General features: G+C 40.2%; 1 protein-coding gene across 4 annotated transcripts in view; it reads right to left on the reverse strand.

Moving 5' to 3' along the window:
• The window catches only part of SFSWAP (splicing factor SWAP), a 154,452-nt gene that overhangs the window by 23,226 nt on the left and 108,746 nt on the right, over positions 1 to 22,480 (reverse strand). For 3 of the 4 annotated variants that reach the window (XM_088482090.1, XM_088482091.1, XM_088482092.1), the window contains 2 exons: positions 20,209 to 20,453; positions 13,797 to 13,925 (listed from right to left, as the gene is read on the reverse strand). In XM_088482090.1, the coding sequence (XP_088338216.1) occupies positions 13,797 to 13,925; positions 20,209 to 20,453 (374 nt within the window). Of the gene's footprint in view, positions 1 to 12,125; positions 12,658 to 13,796; positions 13,926 to 20,208; positions 20,454 to 22,480 lie in introns of those variants that run through there. The other variant, XM_088482093.1, reaches the window with a different exon arrangement.

Consider the following 22,480-nt stretch of genomic DNA (forward strand, 5'->3'; position numbering starts at 1 on the left):
AATTAACCCTAGTGTGTATAAAAAACATAAAAAAGCAAAAGCATTTTTTTTTTTTTTTTAAGAATCCCTCATTTCATCCACCCCAGTCTTTAACTTTTCACCTTCAATCTGCAATATTTCTTGAATAAATCAATGTCAACAATCAATATGTAGACAGTTGAAATGTCAATAGTCATGTCAAGTGTAATAATAAAATGACACAGTCGCACCTGAATGCTGGCAGCTCAAACGCTGCTATAAGCTGGTGTTTTAGATGCTGTAGTGTTGGAGAAGCCAATAGTTAGTTGAGCAAAAAAATGCATGCCATCCCCCAAATTCAGTAACCAGCCCCAGGGAAAAAAACAGCATGGGGTTCCCCCCCAATTTTCCAATAGGCAGCACCGGACTGAAGCTTATGGTGGCATAATTGTAAGAGGGAGAGAGAAGACAGCGTTAACTGAATGGCACATGAACCCCACGCTGTGTGTCCCCCTGCTATAGCATTACCCCCTCCCGCCCCCTCTCCCCCTGCTGGTTCTGCCCGGTGCTGGCTATTGCAAAGTAGGGGGAACCCCACATTTTCCAATACCACCCCAGGGTTCAGAGATCCAGGGCTGGTTACTGATTTTGAGGGACGGGGCACACACACTTTTTTCTTAACTTTGGTTTAGTTGCTGCAATGTAGGAGCAGCAAAATAGTTAAAGTCTTTCAGAGGTGTCCAAGACACCGGCTATTAGCATCCTCTGAGCCGCCGGCTGTCAGGTATGGCTGTATCACGTTATTATGATGTTCAATATTTTAACTGTCTACATTTTGGTTGTCGACCATATGATTTGTCTACATTTTAACGGTCAACATTTTCACCCTGTCAACATTTCAACCTGTCTATACATTAACTGTCTACATTAGGTCTCTGTCCACATTTTCGTTGTCTAAATGTACCTGTTATAATGAATCACAAAGACTGGGGGTCTACAGCGTATAAGCACCATATTGGGGTCTGTAGGACTGAGGAGATGTATGCAAACCCGATGGTTTACGTACCTCTACGATGGTCAGAGATCTGCGCATGAGCAGGTCTCTATTTGCAACTACGGTCGCAGTGCCCCTGAGCGGCAGCATGTCAATCTGTTTGGGGGCCGTGATGGAGCAAGCTCTGGGCTTCATTCCCAAAAATGGGAGTGTGTCTGCACCATTTTCTGGAAGTGCCAATGCTAGTGTCTTCTGAGGCAGATTTACTGGCCCCGAAAGTGTGAACAGCCCGGCCATCCTGAGTAACTCAGGTGACCAATGTTCAAAAGGTCGGACCCAACACCGGATCACCGAAGCTAGCAGGTGTCTATTTACACAAGATGCCTCCTGCAGCAGATACTGCATCATCTATGAATCAGGCCCTTCAAGTTTACATGAGGGACTTGATGGTTTACAATTTGTTTCACAGGCTTTAAACCGCAAATCCACAGCCACCTGAGTGAAGAATGATCTCTTTGGAAAAGGAAATGTGGAATTATGTGCCAACAAGCCGTGTGGAGACAGACAATGTAAAACAAACTACTGTAACTTGGAAACTAACCATACTACCACTTGTTGTGGTTTCTAAACATCAAACTATAGTGTGTTTCACCTGGACATTAATATTTTGAAAACTGCCATAGAGAAAGAGACCAGGGAAACAAATATTAAATTTACATGTTTTGTCTCACCTGCAGGGATTCAATTGATAATAATGTGGCGAATGGTAACAGAATATTTAATAATATTTGATATTAAAGATGTGTTAATAAATCCCTGGATTCCAGCTTTGTTACCTCGTGCTGTACAAGTGTCTGTGACTAGATGAATAGTTAAAAAATTTCAGGGACATCTTGTTGCTGAGCCTTTTAGCAGGATACATTGGCACACTAGACAGGCTTGCTGCACTAACTACTGAACATGCAGACACAGGAAATAGGATCATTGGAAATGTGAAAAATCCAAAGAAAAGAGTTCTTGGAAGAAGGCCTCTAAATCCGGGCCTAGCCCTGTAAAGTTGGAAACTATGCTGGATGGTTAAATTATAAATACCCATCCAAAATAATGCAGGGAAAATATGTAAGGTTTTACTTTAATTCTAATTGCAGAGTATCCATATATAAGGTAATGAAAATTGGATAGCTTTATATGCTTGCATTAATGAAAATAGCCAGTTGTACTTGTGCTGTCTATGACCAGCAACACCCATGGACATGACTAAAACATTGTATCTAATTCCTACTTAGTAACAAATACATATCCTTCATATATGGCAGTGCTTCCCAAATTGTGTGCCACGGCACCCTGGGGTGCCGCAGCGCACTTACAAGGGTGCTGCGCGGGCCCACCTACCGCCGGGTGAATTTTTAATATATTTTTTTTTCATGCAGCCAGTCTCTGTAGCAATGCGGTTCTCCAGATTTTGAAAGAACCGTATTAGAGAAGGGCAGGATGGGGGTCGGGATATAGAGCAGCAGGCAGCTCCTGCAGATCTTCCCTCCTGCTGCTGCTCTGTGAGCTAATGACAGGGTCAGAGGAGCGTGTGCTGAGCCCTGATTGGTGGAGCGCAGCACGAGCTCCTCTGACATCAGCAGAGAGGACGGGACTACAGCAGCATGGAGGAAGAAGGAGCTGCTGGCTCCAAGTCCACATCAGGCAAGGTGATAGAGGTACCGCAGTCTGCCTGCATGTGTGACCCTGCTGTATGTATGTGTGACTCTGCTTGTGTGCATGCACAAGCATAGACACATACATACAGCAGGGTCACACAAGCAGGCAGACTGCAGTACCTCTATGTCATATGATCTTGCTTGTGTGCGTCTGTATGACCCTGCTTGTGTGTAAGTGTGACCCTGTCGGTGTATATGTATGTCTGTCTGTGACCCTGCTAGTATGTATGTCTGTCTGTGTGACCCTGCTTGTATGTACGTGTGTATGTGACCCTGCCTATGTATGTATGTCTATGTGTGATCCTGCCTGTACGTACGTATGTGTATGTCTTATGCACACTTAAGAGGTTATTATTGTAAGAGAACCTCACTTTTGCCAATGAGACATTAGCGTGAGTTCCAATGGGACCTCAACACTAATTGAATCTACCCCTTGGCTTAGGGGTGGGGCACAAAAATTCTGAGAAAATAAGGGTGCCACGCACAGAGAAAGTTTGGGAACCACTGATATATGGGATATTTTTTTTTTCTTTATTATTACTCAGCAAGTCACATCTTGTATTCAAAGGAAGTAATACTGCAGTATAATGCATATTTTATATAAGAGTCTTTCTAAAGAAAAACATTTAATGTATATATTGTTTCTATGTAAAATTAAAAACATAACACTGTAATCGCCTGAATAAATTAAAGTGAATGGTTAACAGCTGCTGCAAAGTGATCTGTGCTTGACATAATATACATATTGGAATCCAACAGGCAGGAATATAATTTCACTACAACTGCACGGTATTCTGTATAGCCAGAGTTAGACACTGCTTTATCCCTTGTACATGAGTGCTGCCTGTACAGATGAGAGATGGACCGTATTCAGCTTTTATTTGTACCTGAAATCAGCATTCGGTTGGTACATCTGTTTCTGTCAAAAAGAGCAAAGGTTCAGCTCTACCTACTTCTAAGAGGGCTCATTTTAACAGTTTACTACTGACAACAATTGTAACATTTCATCTTGAAATATAATATGTACTATATGAAGGGTGACAAATCCTGTTTATCTCGAGTACCATCAGCAGATTCTGAAGGAGGGGGAGAATAGTGAAATAATAAGGACATATTTAACCTTTGAAGTTTCAGGTGGTCTCCTTTCCTAGAAGACATAGTAAAATGGCTCTATACTATAGACAAATAAATACTTTATATTAGGGGATTTAGCAAATGGGGAGCCACAGGTTTCTTTGTGATACAGTTTTATGCTTAGCTAAAACTGAAGACTAGAGATGTATCTGGCATTTAGTAGCCACTATAATGCGATAGTTGCTTAAAGCTTTGGTTCTGATACTGGAGGAGGATTACACAGCAAAAAAAAAATTTCTTGAACACACAAACAAAGCATAGCAGCTGCACAGCTCATTCCCTGCTCCCTTCATATATCCCACAAAGGTCAAAGTCTGGGAGCAGCAGGGGATCCAGCATGAAGAAGACCCTGTTCACTCAGGGTCACATCTTGCGCATCAAAACAAGGAATGAGCTTGTACTATCCCCAGGAAAACCACAGAATTATGGCAGCTGAATGAAGACTGCTTTTTAGAAGCAATGAATAGGGTGCAATACTTCATTTTCCATAAGCAGGGCCGGCGCTTCCACTGGGCAAGCTTAGGCACAACGGCATTACTACCGTGGGCACTACAGTAGCCTTACTACCGTGGGCACTACAACTGAGGGAACTACAAGAGCCCTTACTACTGGGGGCACTACTTTTAGGGACATTACTACAGTGGGCATTGCATAAGGGGCACCATTACAGTGGGCATTTAGTGTTTCAGGGGAACTACTACTGTGGGCATTGTGTAAGACCTAAGAGGGGGCCCCTTAAAAATGTTGCTATGGGGTCCAAAAAGTTCTAGTTACGAGAGAGAGAGAGAGAATGAACATTTTTATTACACATACATACATATATATGCATACATACACACACATACATATATATATGCACACATACATACACAATCAGGTGCATAAATATTGGGACATTGACAGAACTTTCATATTTTGGCCTCTATTCACCACCACAATGGCTTTGAAATGAAACAAACACCTAATGTTTTTGCTATCTCTCTGATGGGTTTGTTTTGATTTTTCAGCCTAATGATGGCTTGCTTCACTGATAGTGACAGCTCTTTGGATCTCATATTGAGAGTCGACAGCAACTGATTCCAAATGCAAATGTCACACCTAGAATCATTTCCAGACCTTTTACCTGCTTAATTGATAATGAAATAACGAGGGAATAGCCCACACCTGTCCATGAAATAGCTTTTGAGTTGATAGTCCCATTACTTTTGGCCCCTTAAAAAGTGGTAGGCACATATAGAAACCGTTGTAATTCCTACACCGTTCACCTGATTTGGATGTATTTACCCTCAAATTAAATCTGAAAGTCTGCAGTTAAAGCACATCTTGTTTGTTTCATTTCAAAGCATTGTGGTGGTGAATAGAGGCCAAAATATGAAAATTCTGTACATACACACACACAAAAAAAAACTCATCCGCCACTCCACCTGTGCAAGATCATTTTCACCTGAGGGGCTAAATGAGAACAGGGGGGCATAAGACTGTTCTGGAGTCCTAAGTAAATTGTCTCTTACCGGTAAGAGCTTATAGATGAATGTTAAGAAACAAAATACATAATTTAGGTACAAGATAACGCTTTCTGTACTACCTATTTTTGTGGACTTAAATATAATGAGCAAGCTGAAAAAGCAGGTTACGAACAAGCTATATTATGCTCGGCAAGCACCTAGGCTAGTGATGCTTGTACCTGGACCAAACTTATTAGTGTTTTGCAGGAATGTAGCAGCGGTGGAAAGTATTATGGTTCTTTGGGCCATACCTCTTTCTTGCATTTGTAGGACAGCATTTGTTAGATACCACCTTGGAATTATTTGTTAGGTGTAACCAAGAGCAGCAAGAAAACGGTTTCACAATTTAAATTACTTGTATTAACAATTTTGTTTTTATGGTGTAGCAAAATTGCTAAAAGTATATGGCACCAAAGTATACCTTTGGTACCATAATGAGACCATATAAAGCAATAGTTGCCAATCCTAAGCTGGGTACACAGTAGATTATTACTCCAGCGACAGCACCCGGGATGCGGAAAGTGCATATGCACTTTGCCGATGCTGGGTCCGACGGGGGGAGGGGGCATATGGGAATGGGAGGACATTGTTGACGACATCCCCCATTGGTACCTGAAGTAGGGCAAACAGCTGTTTCTCGCTAATGACCCATGGGAGCGCACATATCATGGGTACACTATTGATGATGTACCAGTTATGTTGCTCCGATCCAAGTGTGTACCCACCATTACTGTAATAAATTGAACTATTGAATCCTAGAGACAAGTATATCACAACTAGGCGGCTTTATTATAGAAAGACTTGTGTACAAGCAGTACCAAGTATCTGCACAAGTCAGTCAAACATTCAGCTTTTATACCAGAAACATGACTGGGACCTTTAACCTGCAACTGTAGCTAGCAAAATGTTCCTTTTACAACCCACCAAAAGGGTTGTACACAGTTTTCTGAGCAAGAAGTTGGCACAAGCTAAACTATGAAAACTAAAATATGCAGATTTCACAAATTAATATAGATGTATAGCCTTAGTATTTTCAAATCCGCCAAATTGCCTTTGGGGGTTACATTTAGCCCAAAAGATACCCTTGTTGTAAACATCTAAATACCTTCATCTTTTATCAGGACATGCATTAAGTGCCAACTACAGTAATGACCCTATAAAAACAAATTATTATAATTTGTCTCGCTTATTACACAGTCTGATAGTGAATCATTGCAATAGTAATGAGTACATCTAAGAGCTTTTCAAAGATCCAGACATCCTCAAAATAAATAAATCCTTGTAAAGATTACAAATGTAACAAAAAATTGTTTTCTTTTTCTTATATCATGCTCATTAGACCAAACATGCAAAACTCAAATGATCCTCCATATCTATGAGAGGATAAAACAGAGAATAAGCTGCTCTAATAGCACTAATGGAAATAGAAATAAAAGTGTTCACCATCTGCTACACGAAAATATGGAATGGTTAATCAATAAAAATGAAAAAATAAATACTACATACAGCGGTATATTTTGTTTAGTACTGCAAAGATACCAATGAATATATGCAGGTGGTATTTAACATTACTTACCCCCTCCGGCGAGGGCCAGTTAAGGTAAGCTTACCGCTGTTTGTTACATACAGAAAGGAGGACATAACCACTTTAGGTCTCATTGTTAATTGGGGCCCTTAGATTCACCATATCCATATATGATTGAACATTAAATTCCAACACCATAGACATTAATATAGAGAGGTCTTCGCTTTGCTGCTATAACAGACTCCACTCTTCTGGCAAGGCGAGCCACTAGGTTTTGGAATATGGCTGTAGGAATTCAAATCCATTCAGTCACAAAATCATTAGTGAGGTCAGGTACTGATGTTGAGCAATCAGACCAGGCTTGCAGTTGGAGTTCGATGGAGTTGGGTTTAGGGCTCTATGCAGGCCCGTAAAGTTCCTCCACACAAAACTCTAAAAACCATTATATTTTTTATGGAACTTCCATGATATACCACTTTGTGATGAAGCTGTTGTTGCTCAGACATTTGGACTTCTCAATGACAGCACTTAAAGTTGACTAGGGCAGCTCAAGCAGGGTAGAAATGTGATGATCTGGCTCCTGAGGCTGTAAGGAAAAACTTGCATTACGCGCAAGGATAGAGTACCTATTTGAATAGGTCTGGGTTGTCAATTAACCGAGGGGTTTATTTAGAGATATTGATCTAGATTAGATAAATTATAGCTTTTTTCCACTGCTGCAATAACCCAGGTTATTGCTGGGATTTCCCGGGTAACAGTTCAGTGGAAAAGGGTACCTGAACCCTGGTCAACGGACCTGGGAATCCAACCCAGGTAGCTACCAGGGTTGGACTTGGGATGGACCTGGGTAATGGTGCAGTGCAAATGGCGCGACCAGAGTTATCCGACCTGGGTCATGCCGAGCAGTCACCTCCCACTCTTTATGACCTCACAAGTTTAGTAGGGCAGACCCGGGTTCAGTGCGAACAGGGCTGACCCAGCAATAACCCGGATCGAAGATGAAGTGTAAACAGGGTCTGACCTGGGTTGGAACCATGTCCAGGTCAGACCCGGGCTTTTGGTGGAAAATGGGTATTACATGCTTTCAGGTAAACAGATCATCATAAGGTCTAGTGGTGATCACACAGGCAATATTGCTCTTTTTCCACTGAAATCTTAGTTAGTGGTGCTGAAACGTATTCTTAACTGTAACTTATATGTCAGTTTGCCATGGTTTTGAAAAACAAGACGACACCGTTCCCAATAGGATGTATTGCATAACTGGAATTTTGGATCACAAAAATAGGTACTGGGGTCCTTTCCTAAACATTGTGCACCTCTGGTAAGAAGAGGTTATCTTAGGATACATCACTTTCTCTACAGGATACATCCCTGGTGCCCAACTAAACCCTTGGACTTGAAGTCTGTACTATTGTGGCCAGACAGGAGCAACTGATAAACACAGCTGTGAGTAATGGTGGCAAGTCCTTGAGACATTCCCACTACCGGACATACTACTGGGCATTACCACCCTGAAGATAACTAAATCAGTTGAAAGTAACCTAAAATATATATATATTTTTACGTTATTTTCATGTGACTCACTGCAAGAGAGTGATGTGAGCAGGTTGCCCATAAGTGGGCTAAGACTATATTTCCAATGACCACATATATAATTCACAACACTACATGATACATTCTTATTTACGTTAACCAAAGTGCTAAATAATGCAAGATTCTCAAAGATAAGACACACTGAACAGTTTGTTACCACATTTAATTAAAATTCATAGCAGAAGCCAGTAAGACAGTCTGACATGCCTGCTTTCAAAAGCTAAATATGATCCTTGTTACCAGACCGTTTCTAAAAATGACACAATTGAACAAGGAAATGTCACAGCAATGACATCCTTACAATGTTTGCAACAGGTTGGTCTGAAATACTTAATCTATACACAACCGTCTCAAGATAAGATGAAGGACTTTATTCCATAGAACTAATCAGCAGGCTACATCTACCTGCACATTTACATAACTCCGAAGGCTCAGATGCATCGCCTTTAGCAATATAAAAAAAGTACAGAGAAACGCTAGGAATCTGGACAATACTCAAAGTGCCGAAAGAAAGAAGAGCATACATTGTACAAAACACTAAGCTTTTCTTGCAGACACAGTATGTGAAACTGAACGTCTCTGGCTCTGAAGCTGTGGAAAAGTACTACAAAGAACAGCAAGATTACCTGGTCTGGGGACAATAGTCATTATCACTTCTGGGGCTAATGCTCTTAGGGCATTTGAAAACCCATACTATATAGCTCACAAAAAGCAGCAAAAATATTTCTTTATGTTGCGAAAAACAGGAGAAACTTAATATATTTGTGAACTAATATCAAAAACAACAAAAAAACAAACACCAATTGCCAACATTATACCACATCCAGTGAGAGCCATAGGTAAACAGTCAAACAGTATTCACCTGTGGGGAGATTTTATGATTTCTAATACATTGGTGTGGAGTTTTCAACAAAAATTTTAATAACTTGTAAAGAAAAAAAGAGAAGAAAAATAAAGGAGGAAGACTATTGTAATTGTTACCAGTACTAAACCATATAAAGCGCAATTTGGCAACAGAAAGGCAAATGCACTGTCACTATAGTATTTTGTGGAATAACTTTAATAACTTTTTCGGGCCAAAAAAACTTGGAGGTGATAAAATAAGCAAAAAAAAAAGGAGGACTGCATGAACAAAGTATTCAAACACATGGCACACCTTACTGTACGAGTAGTAATCAGCATTAACTGCTGCCTCCAAGCTGCTCTAGGGTTAATCGCAGGTCTCTAATGGAATAGCTCCAGCCATTTTACCATGGAGAAGATACCAGACAACACAGCTTGTAGCTAACTGAATCTGCCCCAGATGTGAGAAAAATACCTGCTATTAGCCATTATTTTAAATTATAGAGACATTCAAACAATCTAGTAAATCCCTTAATGACCAGACCCAAATACACTTAATTGGGATGCATCAGATTCAAGAACAAATATTTTATTTAAAGCTATTGTGTGTGCACTAGTAAATAAGCCTAGATCAATATAAAATGTCACAAGATGGATTTAATGAAAATAGACCAGCCATATTAGTTTTCCCCAATATTTAATCATCAGACATAATGACAGCAAATAGATTTACTTTTATTAAATATTTGATAAAGTTATTTAGGGAATGGAAATAGAGTAGGTTGCAATAAACTCTAGTTGGTCTCCCCTGCTGCCAGGACAAATAAAGTACATGGTGAAAAGTATGTAGACACCTCCTCCAATTAAAATCAAGCATACAGCCGTGCAACCTCCATAATCTAACATTAACAGTAAAATGGGTGAGTGTTGCAACAGAGCATAAACTGCCGTTAGAAGCAATGTAAGCAGAACTATTTGTTGGTCTCATCATGGATTGGGATTACATGCCCAAAGAGTCGCACACAAGAACGGTATCACATTGTGTAATGCAAAACATCTAGTTGGCGTGGTGTAAAGCGCACAGTCTGGAGCAGAGTAGACACATTCCTGTAGTGGTAACTTATGCTTTACCATATGGCAGTTAAATGGACAACTCTGGATTTGGCAAAAGTCTGCAGAAGAATGCTTCAGGCCTGAAAGCGCACTGCCAACTGAAAAGTTTGATTGAGGTGAATTAATAGTCTTGAGCTGACCTTCACGGTTTTATTTTGTTCCCCTTTCCATAGTGCCACAGAATAAAATTACATTCTACTAAATTGTGTGCTTCCAACTTTGTAGCAACAGTTTTCGGAAGGCAAGACAATGCTCTTGTGCACAAAGCGTTTGATCTTAAAATGTTTGCAGATTTTGATGTGGAAGAATCAGACTGGCCTGCATAGAGCATTGATTTCAACCCCATTGAATAATGAATTTGAACATAGACTGAGCCAGGTATTAACAACCAATATCAGTGTCCAACCTCACTAATGTTTTTCTGACTAAATGGATGCAAACTCCTACCCAAAATCTAGTGAAAAGCTTCCCAAAAGAGTGGAGGCTATTGTATCATAAAATGAGGGTACCAACTCTATTAATTCCCATGGTTTAGGAATTAGAGAAGAACATATGGGTATGATTTTAGTGTGTCCATATACTTTTGTCCAAAACTAGTACCCTAACATAACACACAATACCCAAAATGTGTGGATGAACATAAACTATTTCTAGTAGGTTACCCTGGATAGAATAATGATGCTTGGCTAAGTAAAAAAGGTATTCTAGGGTCTACAACAGAGCATATCCAATTGGCCGCTTGGTTTTGTTTGCAAAAAATTATGCGGACCTCACGACCAATTTTGGATTACCACGGGAATGCGCGCTCCCGATTATTAAAGGAGGGTTGAGGGTTAGGGATAGCCTGTATACTTAACTTACCTTGTCGGGATCTCCATCTGCCGGCTTTCCGGCGTCGGTATTTCATTCACCGGGCTGACGTCCGGCGGTATTTCATACCTATTTCGGGAAAAACCATGCAGCTGCGAGATTTGTGTTGATCTCGCACCTAATTGAATATGCCCCTTAGCCTGCTTATGCAGAGCACATGCCCTAGTGATGTCACAGGATTTTAGGGGTTCCCAGCTCTCTCAAATAACTGGCTCCAAGGTGATAGATTCACACTTGCCTTTATTCCTTACCTCTCTTTTCATGTCAATGGAAAGCGACAAACAGCTTCATGTATACAATCACATGAGTGGAAAGGTCACTGCCTCTAGCTCCCACATGTCCAGCACACTTCTGACATATTTTACACTCCAATTAGCCAGCTGATGGCTTGGTTTGTTACAGATTGTTCTATTGTGACCTATTTAAAAACTTGAGACACATGATATATAGGGCATAAAGAACTCTAACATGTGCTCTTATCCTAGCCATGTGCACTTTAAATTCTCTATATATTATTTTTATTGAGTAAGTGCCAAACACTCAATCGCGGTGGTTTACTTTTAAGTTCCACCTCTGGTTGGCTGTAGGTTGGTCAATGAATATAGGAGTATAAAGTACAAAAATAAGTACAGTACCACAGTAGTAATACAGAGAATATCCTAATAGAACTAAAAAATTGGCAGCCCAGCCGTCTAGTTCAGTCCTTGATGGAGAAATACAGCAGATACAAGAAATCCTAGCTGCAGATTTTATTGCATTAAAGAATCCATTTACTAGTTTGCTCAAGGTGGATATCCCTTTAATTCTATGGAGTACAAATTTCCAGTTAAAACAAACCAAAACTGCATGGATTATGTTCAACAGATGAGAAAAGGACAAAGTTAAAAGAACAATTTGTTACAGTTTGATTTTAATTACAAATGAAAATATCTACATCAGTCTCCATAAACCATGACATGACTTGCCACATTTATAGTAATTGTCATTAGACAGAAGGCCTGGCAGTTACCCTAGTAACTTGATCTCTCTGCACTAATACACTGGATTTAATAAGCATACCCATTATACAAATAATCAGAGAAAGTAAATATATCTCCGTTTTGTAACACAATAGATGGATAAATGCATAACTGACCCTCAATGTAGTCACTAGATTAAGGTCATAAGAAAAATAAAACAAAAAAACTTTTTATATTCTCTGCTATGTGAAAATACATTTTTGTGGTGAGAAATTTACATATGCAGAAGCAGGCAGCCATACATAGTCTTCATTTGTCCCTCTGCTCCCTCCCATCATCCCCTCTAAACAAAAGTTATGAATAACAAAGGTACTTATATCTGCAGTATGGAAGGTAATGATGCAGATGAAGGTGGAGATGGTGTTTAGCACTCATATAAGGGAGGTAGTCTTATCTGGAAAGACAAGAACAGTGGTTCTTCAAATAGGCCTTTTAACTTACAAATTAAAAAACTACTACAAAATTGAGTTTTTAATATTAGGATACAATTAGCAGTAGGTCAAAATAACGAGCTAATACAAAACATTAGGGTTATTACATACAGATTCTGACAACAGAACCTTCTTAAAATGATTAATCCATACAAAATGCTGTTATAAAGGATAATGCAGTATTACTTAAAGTTTAAATATTAAAGCAGCAATTCCTTTTTAATATTTCTCTGGAAAGAACAATTATGGATCACGAAACAGACTCGACATGTTCTGTGAAGAGTGGGAGGATGTTACAGTGAAAACAGAGCTCAGAGTATTGTTTCAAAGCCCCTCTGGCTCAGTCAGATGACTCATGATATAGTAGTTGCCATGGTAAGCACATAATTGTGCAAAATGTGCAGAAGCAATTAATAGCAGTCTAAAACAAAGAAAAAAATGACCAAAATGTCTGCCTCAGTGATGTAAAAAAAGATATATATAAAATATATTTTTTTTATGGTATTGCTGCTTTACGTAACAATACAGAGAAACATTTTCAGTACAGAGTTTTTATAAAAAAATATTTATTTTTAACTACATTAAATAAATGATCCAGAAAAGCCCACAAATTTACAGAAATGTAATTTCCTTGAGTCAAAAGAAATTACCACACACCTTGCTCTAACACATCTCTCAATTGAATGTCTTCAGTATGGACCACTCATACATTTTTTTTTTAGTACACTGGCCTAAAACAGTCGTAATTGTTTGCAGGTTTGTGTTGTGCAGGAAATACGTTTTTAATAATATTTAAAAAGCTTGGATCTACCAAACATTGATGCATCCTGCATGTTACCAGTGCATCATTATGAAGCATTGATATAGTAATCTCTATTAGGTACACTTGCCTCACATGTCCAGTTAATGGCCTGGTGACTCTCAGTGAGTATATAGTCACAAACATGCAAAGTATTACTTATATATACACACACATATTATATTATATTATAATTATATATATATATATATATATATATACATACACACACATATATACATATACACATACACACACACATACACATACATATGCACACACAAATACTTTTTCTTTTTTTACCGTAAGCGCTTCCTGCTGTTTCCAGGACTGTGCCCAACGCGGTAAGAACATGCAACTGTTCTGTCTCTATCATCTTCTCTTCTCCTTTCTGAAGACTGAGAGGGTTTCCTTGGTGATCTTGACCGTGATCTAAATAGAATTGCAAAATAAGAATACATAAAAATGGTCCATAAATTGGCTATAAAACTTATAAGCACAATTCAATAGGAGCGATTCAATTCAGCGCCAGGAGGGAACTACGCAATTGACCATGCTGTTAGGGTGACTAAATAATGTCTTCTTGCACCCTCCTGAGGGTGCGAGGAGAAATCCGACTAAAGTGTCGGCCTCGAGGCTGTTTTCCAGCTTAGCACGGCGCTAACGGCCGGCACTTTAGACTAAACACCCAGGTTATGTTGCGGGAACCGCCATTTTCAGACTTAACTAAACAGTGTGGGGACAACCTTCCCGGCACTATTCAACTATTGCTGAATTGAATCACCCCCAATGAGTGCAAAGTGCCAAGTTTCCACATCTATTTTTTCCATAGGGAACGGATTTGGTTGTTAGTAGACAAATAAGTGAAATAAAATAAATCATACAAAAAGATCCAATTTTACATATCAATTATTTTGACACGTTTTGACAGACAGCATCGGCACAATTTCCATCATTAATCTACTATATAAAAGCGAAAATTTGTCCTTCTGTCTTTCTATTCAAATCCAGTTTACAAGCCACGATCGTGAAATTTTACATACAAGCGTATTAAAACATATTGGAATCGAAATTACTGTTAATTTTTAATTAATTTAAAACCACAAATTTTGCTGGACGCTCATTGTGGGGTCTCACGGCATACGGGTAGGGCCACGGAGAAAGCGTTTTGTGTTGTCATGTTTTGTCATGATCTTAATGTTTATTATCGAAGAGAGCTTTAGCAGACTTTGCCAGCATTCTCAGCTCTCTGACTATAGCAGATTACGCAACAATTACAACTTTCTTCCAACTGTGTCAAAATGATGACTTTGCAAGGACCAGTGTTCGCGCTGAGCGAAAAAAATTGTGGGTCCCGGGGACCCCTCACTTTAAAAAATTGGGGTCCTACACCACTTTTTCTGGGTCACGTCACATATTATTGGGGTTGAGGAAAGGCAGGAGTTGGAACAGTGCTGGGGGTATGTAGCAGTTGGGGTAGAGGGGGTTGGGGTAAAGCTGGGGGTAAAGGCAGGGAGAAGTTGGGGTAGAGCTGCAGCTAGAGGGGAGCAAGGGCAGGCAGGGCTGCTGCCAGTGAGGGGTAAATGCACACAGTTGTTGAGACAGTGCTGGGGGGCAGGGAGAAGGTTAGGGACAGGCAGTGCTGGGTGTAGGAGGGGACAAGGGTAGATAGCAGCTAGGACAGTACCTGGGGGAGGGGCAAAGGGGGTTTGGGGAAGTGTCGGCTCAGGATAGCAGCTGGGACAGCACTGGGGGCTAGAGAGGGGGTAGGTGTAGATAGCAGCTTGGGCAGTATGGGAAGTAGAGGAGGGAAAGAGTTGTTAGCAGCTAGGGCAGTACTGGGGACAAGGAAGAGGTCAGGGGGCAGGCGATACTGGGGTTAGGGTAAGGGTAGATAACTAGGGCAGTACTAGGGGGCAAGGAGGGGTTAGGGGAAGGTAATACTGGGGCATTACTTGGATTAGGGAGGGGTTAGCATTGCAGCTGGGGCAGAACTGAGGGTAAGGAGGGGGTAAGGATAGACAGCACATGGGGTACAATTGATGCAGTTATCAGTCCTCCGAATGCACCCTCCTATGTAGGAATGGTACCTTAAGTAGCGGCTCTTGGGCAGTATCTTATCCACAATGTCTGGCTTGGTGCAGCGACGGTTGATGCTAGATCCTATGTAACCATGCAGCTGTGTGTCGTGGTGTCTGCCGCACGGTGATAGGCTGGAGGGCACGCCGCGCGGTGATTGGCTGGAGGGAATGCCGCGGGGTGATTGGCAGGAGGGGATGCCGCGCGGTGACTGCCTGGAGGGGACGCCGCACGGTGCAGCGTTATGGCGTGGTGTCTGCCGCGTGGTGATTGGCTGGAGGGGACGCCGCCATGCAGGGATTGGCAGGTGAGACGGCTGCAGCACACACAGAGCCAGCGCATCCTGCGGGACCCGATCAGTTTTTAAAACTGGGTCCCCGGGTTGCTGTAGCGTGTATAAACGCGCTATAGCGCGTATTTTGCGAACCCTGAAGGACCCTGCTGTACTGTGAGCTACCAAAATATTACACATGGAATGCTTCTCCCACAGTTTTTCTGCGCAGAAAACAGGGAATCGCTGTAGATGGTCATCCTGGTATCAGAGCAACAGCAGCTCTTGGCCGTGTTTACACTGTACATCCTACAAATTTTGAATGCTTCTATCTCCGAAGTTTGCTTTACACAGTTACAAGTCCTACTTCCTTCGAAACCTTAGGACTGTGGATGGGGAAGTTTGTCACAGTTTTTGTGAGGCCTGCCTAAGGAGAGGTTGGTTGGAAAATGATGTGTAAACAAACATTCTTAAAATCCCGGGCAACGTCAGGTACTCCAGCTAGTATAGTATATATTAACAGATAATACTTTATATAGTTTTACAGTATGTACCTGCATTGGAAAATGTAAAGAGTCATCTAAAAAAGTGTTTGAAGGCAATCAAAAATATAGGCTAACCTAAAGAAGAGAAACAGAACTTAAATTTTAATACTTTTGTTGCCATGATAGGTGGGATATCTGGAGTCAATAGACAGGACTGATGAATGATCCTTTGGTGAATTAAAACGTTGATTTTGGGGCTTCCGTGTCATCATATTTTCATATCTGTCTGAGTACCACCGTGTTGTGTGTGTGTGATATATATATATATTCTGTGGAGGAAGGAACCGGAGAAATTTGGATAAATCTAAGTTTAGTGCCGAGTACTTGGATCTATCTATCCATACAATATATATCCTTGATGACAGCACCCCTGTACTCCACCAGTCACTGGGAGGCTCGCTCAGCCGCTTCGGCCATCTCTCTCAGCCCCTCCTCCCACAGATACGGGTCCCGGGCATCCTACTTGTCCCTGTCACATGGTGCGGCCTGTCTCCAGGCTCAGAGCTGCATGCATTGAGGTAAACTGAGCAGATCAGTCTACCTCTAGCTGAAGAAGGCTGCTAGACATGGGGTTGGCTCACACTCTGAGACACCAGTGAGAGGCTGCCAAAGACAGACCCAAATCCCTTCTGTTGTCGTTCCAAGGTCCGGAGTTGCGCTGCTGCAACATCAGTACTGTGTACACAGTGGCTGTGTTTTTTTGTTTTTTTTTTACAGGTGGGGGAGTTAAACTACCTCTAACTGCTCCATTTACATGACTGGCTGGTAGTATGGTAGAAATAGCGTGGTACAGACATGTGATCTAGAGAATGGTCAGACGTGAAAGATCAGGGGCAAAGGTATTGGTTCGAAACAGTATGCAGGCAAGCTGTCAATGTCACTGTTTAGTAGTAAAGTGCCAAGCAGGATTCAGGTGCATAGGCACAATATCAGAGTCTAAAACAAGCAAGAGACAGGTACAAATAAGGGTATTCAAAGGAAGAAACAAGTGCTGGAGTTAGGGTAATGGATCTAATATTTCGGGCATAGGTTATTACCAGAGCTGCAATTTATACGCTGGAGGCCATGCGTCTGCCTGTAAGTGGGGGGCCAGAGGCGGCTTAAGAGGGAAACAGAAGACACTCTGAGGGTCTTGCAGTGTCCGGGAGTCCAGTTGTGGCACGCTAAGCAAATTTCTTTTGTCCGCCCTTTCAAAATAGCTTTCTGTACTGTGCTAGAAAACTCTTAAAAACCTGACTTCATCAACTGGAGTTCATGAAAATAAAATATGGAAATATAGCTTTACAAAAAAGGTTTACATGAAAATGTTAGTAATCTATAAAACATTTTTCACATATCAATGTGAACTGTACCATTATGTTTAACATTTTGAGAAAATAAATTCACTGCTACTTAGATTTGGGACTGTTGAAATATAAATAAGTGAATTTGGAAAATATTCTGCAAATAATTCCTCTTGTGTGCATTTGGCTGAGAAACTTTGCACTGGGAGAAATCGGCCTTAGATGTCTTATCCCAACACCACCACACAGCAGAATGAGTTGACAATCATTGTTCCAGCGCTTTGTATTTGTAAAGTTGCATTTCATAGAATATACACAGGATGCAAAAGAAAGGCCGCACTGGATGATTGTATCGTGGTCTTCACACTGCAACACGCCTATATAAACAACAACATTTCCTCACAATTGTGCTAAGCTTTATTAAATGTCTATGATAGCTAAAATGTAAAGAGACTGCTCAAAAAGTGCTGTAATAGCGTAGTGGCCCTTTTTAGTGCAAAGACAATGGGCATAAACTGAATAGGAAATATAATGCCAATGTCCCCGTGATAGAGAAGTTTGCCATTCCTCAGACATGCACAGACACACTATGAATGAACCATCAAGAAACGAGAGCATAAAAGCAAGTGGGCACTTATCATATTACCTCCCTACTATATGTAAGTGGCCATCTAGTAGATAAGCTATTTGCTACACATACTGCCATTTTACAAAAGTATAATTTTATTCTTTACCTGATCAAATGGAGAGGAATCAACTAAAGCCACCAACTGGGAACTGCCTCAAAGCAGCAATCGCCTCTCCCACATGATAATTAAACTCCTAAATAAAAGGGGTTACTATCTAAAGCAGGCCTAGCAACCTGTGGCTCTCCAGCTGTTGTGAAACTACAAGTCCCAGCTTGCTTTCCTGGCTGATCAGTGGGAGGGTATGCTTGGCCTTGTAGTTCCACAACAGTTGGAGAGCCACAGGTTGGGCAGGCCTGATCTAAAGCTTAGAGAAATGTGGACCAATTGCACTGAAACAGTCGCTTCCCCTCCTAGCAAATCTATGTCACAGCATAATAGCTATTTTTTTTTTAAAAGCCAAATGCAAACACTGCAGATTTTCAAGAGTTTTATATAACGCATGGTCCATTCATTTGATGTAACATAAGGCAGTGTGGGCGTACAAGCAATACTAATAACTAATCTTGCTTGAGTGAATAGCATTTTGCAGAAGTCAAATAAAAGCAGTGTTGAATTAAAATAAAAAGGAATTGCAAATAAATGAACACACTGTTGTGGTACTGGATTTCTAAACAGCTTAGTTCATAGAATAAAATATAGCTGCTGTTTCATAGTTTTTATATTGTATATTGAGGTACGAGTAAGATTTGCTTCAGACATAAACACAGTCAATAGCATTCTTTTAAAAGGCAGAAAAAATATCAAATTATTTTCTTAAAATTGAAAAATTTGAAATCCATGTTTTGTAAAGGAAGAACATTGGGCAAAAGCAGCAGTTTTAACCAGACTAAACCCCAGCAGTCAGGACTACCATGCACTAAAAACAGTCAAACATACTTTAGATGCCAATAAAAACAAACATCTCTCAATCTTGAGAAGCGAAGATAAAAACTGATGACAACATTTTCTCACACATAAAATGTGATCGGCATTAGAAGTGCACTATCAAACATAAAAATGCAACAAGCTCTTTACCATAAGAAAGTAATAAATTGTGATGTAAGGGTGACAGACCAATAACAGACTGAGCAAGAGGAGGTGCCTTTACTTTGTGGGTGTTAATGTAACCATCATTTACATGTTACATAATATTGAATTATAGCACACAATACAATGAGATTTTAGTAGCAAAATAGGAGTATCGAGAGCATGTGTATCTGGTTATCCCTGGCTGACAAGGCTGCATTTTATATAAATATATAGACTTACAAATAAAACATCAGCAACGAAAGGAATGTTATGGAAAGACTTTTTTCCAACAAGTACTGTTAAAAATCAAACAAATGATACATCTCAGCTCAGCAGTTGCTTCATTAATATAGTGCAGGCCTGGACAACCTGCGACTCTCCAGATCTCCTAGCACACCCTCCAACCGATCAGCTGGTAAAGCATGCAAGGACTAATCTAGTGCATACAAAGGAGAGGTTTATGCCTAACAATGGTTACTAGCACACCACCAGTGTTTGCACAAAGCTAAACTGGACGATGTGTACTGGGCCGGCATATCGTACCGCGGGCAAACATCATGATCGATCACTTGTTCCGTCCATCATTAACATGAATGGGACTGCATGCGATATCAGGTTTGATGTGCAGCACATCAAACCGGATGACGCATGCGACCGTGGGAGTGTACATACACAGTGCACGATATGTCGTTATGAATTGGCCAAATCGTAATGACATCGATCCAGCGTGTACCCGGCTCAAGGATTCAGCGTTACAGTTCAATATTTATAAAGAGCTACGGTCCATGACACAAAACCACACAACTCTAAATGCTATATTCAGAAGACTTCAAAACATACCTGGAGCGCCTCACTGTCCGGTAAGCTGTGGGAAGAGAATGCTTCACTTTTGAATGGGAGCGGGACTTGGATTCATAATGGATTTTTGGAGATCGTGACCTTGACCGTTCCTTCTTTTTCTTCTTTTTTTTCACCTTTTGTTCCCCTGGAAAATCTCGTCTTTTAGGCCTTTCTGATACTGGGTACTCTGTAGTGGGAACAATGATATCTTCTGGGAGGAAGTCACAGTCCATACTGTTCATAACCTGAAAAAGGACAAGATGATCTGTTATTGGGCGGAATCATGCTAATCGCTATGGGCATACAGCTCATGGTCATTTCTACATCCACACATTTTCAATGAAAAAACAGGTGCATGTTACAGATAAATTACTTCCACTGTAAATGCTTTGGTTTTCAGTGTAGCGATAATGCAGTCCTGACCAAAATAAAATTCACCACCTCATAGAGAAATTTACAAATGATGTTCAGATTGTGGCATCACACCCCTCTACAAACATAAGTAATCGTTACTAAAACCTAACGATAAAACACATTTTCACAAACAGCACAACTTTTAGAAAGATCAGGGGCATTTGTGATTTTATAAGCAAGTGTATATATTAAAATGATGACCAAGTACTGACGTTACACATACAAACAGCCTCAAAGGCCCTGCATATAATGCGGTCCATGTGACCCACAAACACTACAACCCCCAGACCATCCTTGCTTTGCAGACACTCATCAATAATGAGGGCTATAAGTTATGCCCTCTGCTCGGTCATTGGTTATACAGTCAATCTGTGAACTCCAAGTGGCTGTTGGAAAACAAAAGCAACTAGCGTTAATTCAAGCAATATCAACAGAAAACAGGTTATTGAGAAGTAAAGCTATGACAAGGAAATGACAAAAAAAAAAAATAATCACTGGATTACTGTGTACTGTAAAAAAAAAAGTTATGTATTCAAAACATATCTTGAGGTTTCTTATGAATACAATAAGGTACAAGAGATTTGTAAAACAGTGCAGCATTTTAGGACCACTTATGCATGTTAACATATTTAATTGAATAAACTATATTACCACAAAGTCAGAACAATAGTTAAAATGGTGTTTTAAGTTCCTTTTCCCGTAAGAATTAGCTTTCTTGCTGCCTCATCCATCAGCTCTTTTTCAGGCTGCATACACAAAATCAATAGAAGGCAGAGTATGTTTTAGAGGGCTGTCGCGGGCGTTCCTAATTGCTTTGCGTATCAATGATTCTGATGAGGCAGGTGAGGACACAAAAGCTCTTTATGAACTTAGACTTGCCAAAGCCAAGCTGATTCTTGTAAACTGTTATTGTATACATTAAAAGACAACAGTGTCCTGCAGCAACAGATTGAGTTTTGACTATAAACTGTGTAGACAGTTCATGATACAGAGAGAGAGAAAACACAAAAAACCCCAATGAATAGAATTTAATAGAAATGTAAGAATGGCGGACATGTTATTAATTCAAGACCAGTACTTGTTTTCTTTAGCAGATTCATAAAATAGCCACATTGCCATAAAATGCATCTGAGCAAATTAGGCTAGAAAATGTATTTCCAGTTTATTTCCAGTTACATACAAAATTTTGAGAGCAACCATTTATCTATATAAATAACTATTACTCTATATTGACATTTTTATTCTAATTTCAAATGGTCTACAGACTGAATTTGTTTCAACAAATCAGCTGTATTCTGTACAGATATTGCATAGAACAGCTAAGGTTTTTTCCACCTTAATATGGCTTTGATTGGCCACTAAAGTTCAATAGTGTAGCCCAGGAGGTTCCCAAACCCTGCCATTACAGCCCAGGTTTTAAGGATATCCATGCTTGAATACAGATTGTTAAATCAAATTGACTGAGGTACTATTTAAGTCACCTGTGTTCAAGTACGATATCCTTAAAGCGTGGACCGCAATTGGCGGAGTTTGGGAACTTCTGGTGTAGCCTATAGGCTTTAATAGCAGATGTCATCACAAGGACTGCTGAATCCTGAATTACTTTGCTGCATGCAGGAGATGGATATCTCCTGCATTCAATATTTAAAAAAAAATGTTGATACTGACCGTTGCAGGACCATTTGAAGCCAGATATTGGCTTCAAACACTCCAGCGGTCATGCATACACACTAATCAATTTTGATTGAGTGTTCCCCTAATGCTGGGTACGCACTAAGTTTATCCCTTTTAAAAGCAAAATGTTTGGGATAAATTAAGCTATTTACACATTGGTATAGATACAATAAAAATGCACTAA

The sequence above is a fragment of the Taudactylus pleione genome, unplaced genomic scaffold, assembly GCF_031769625.1.
Source record: "Taudactylus pleione unplaced genomic scaffold, aTauple2 ptg000282l, whole genome shotgun sequence".
Classification (NCBI taxonomy): Eukaryota; Metazoa; Chordata; class Amphibia; order Anura; family Myobatrachidae; genus Taudactylus; species Taudactylus pleione.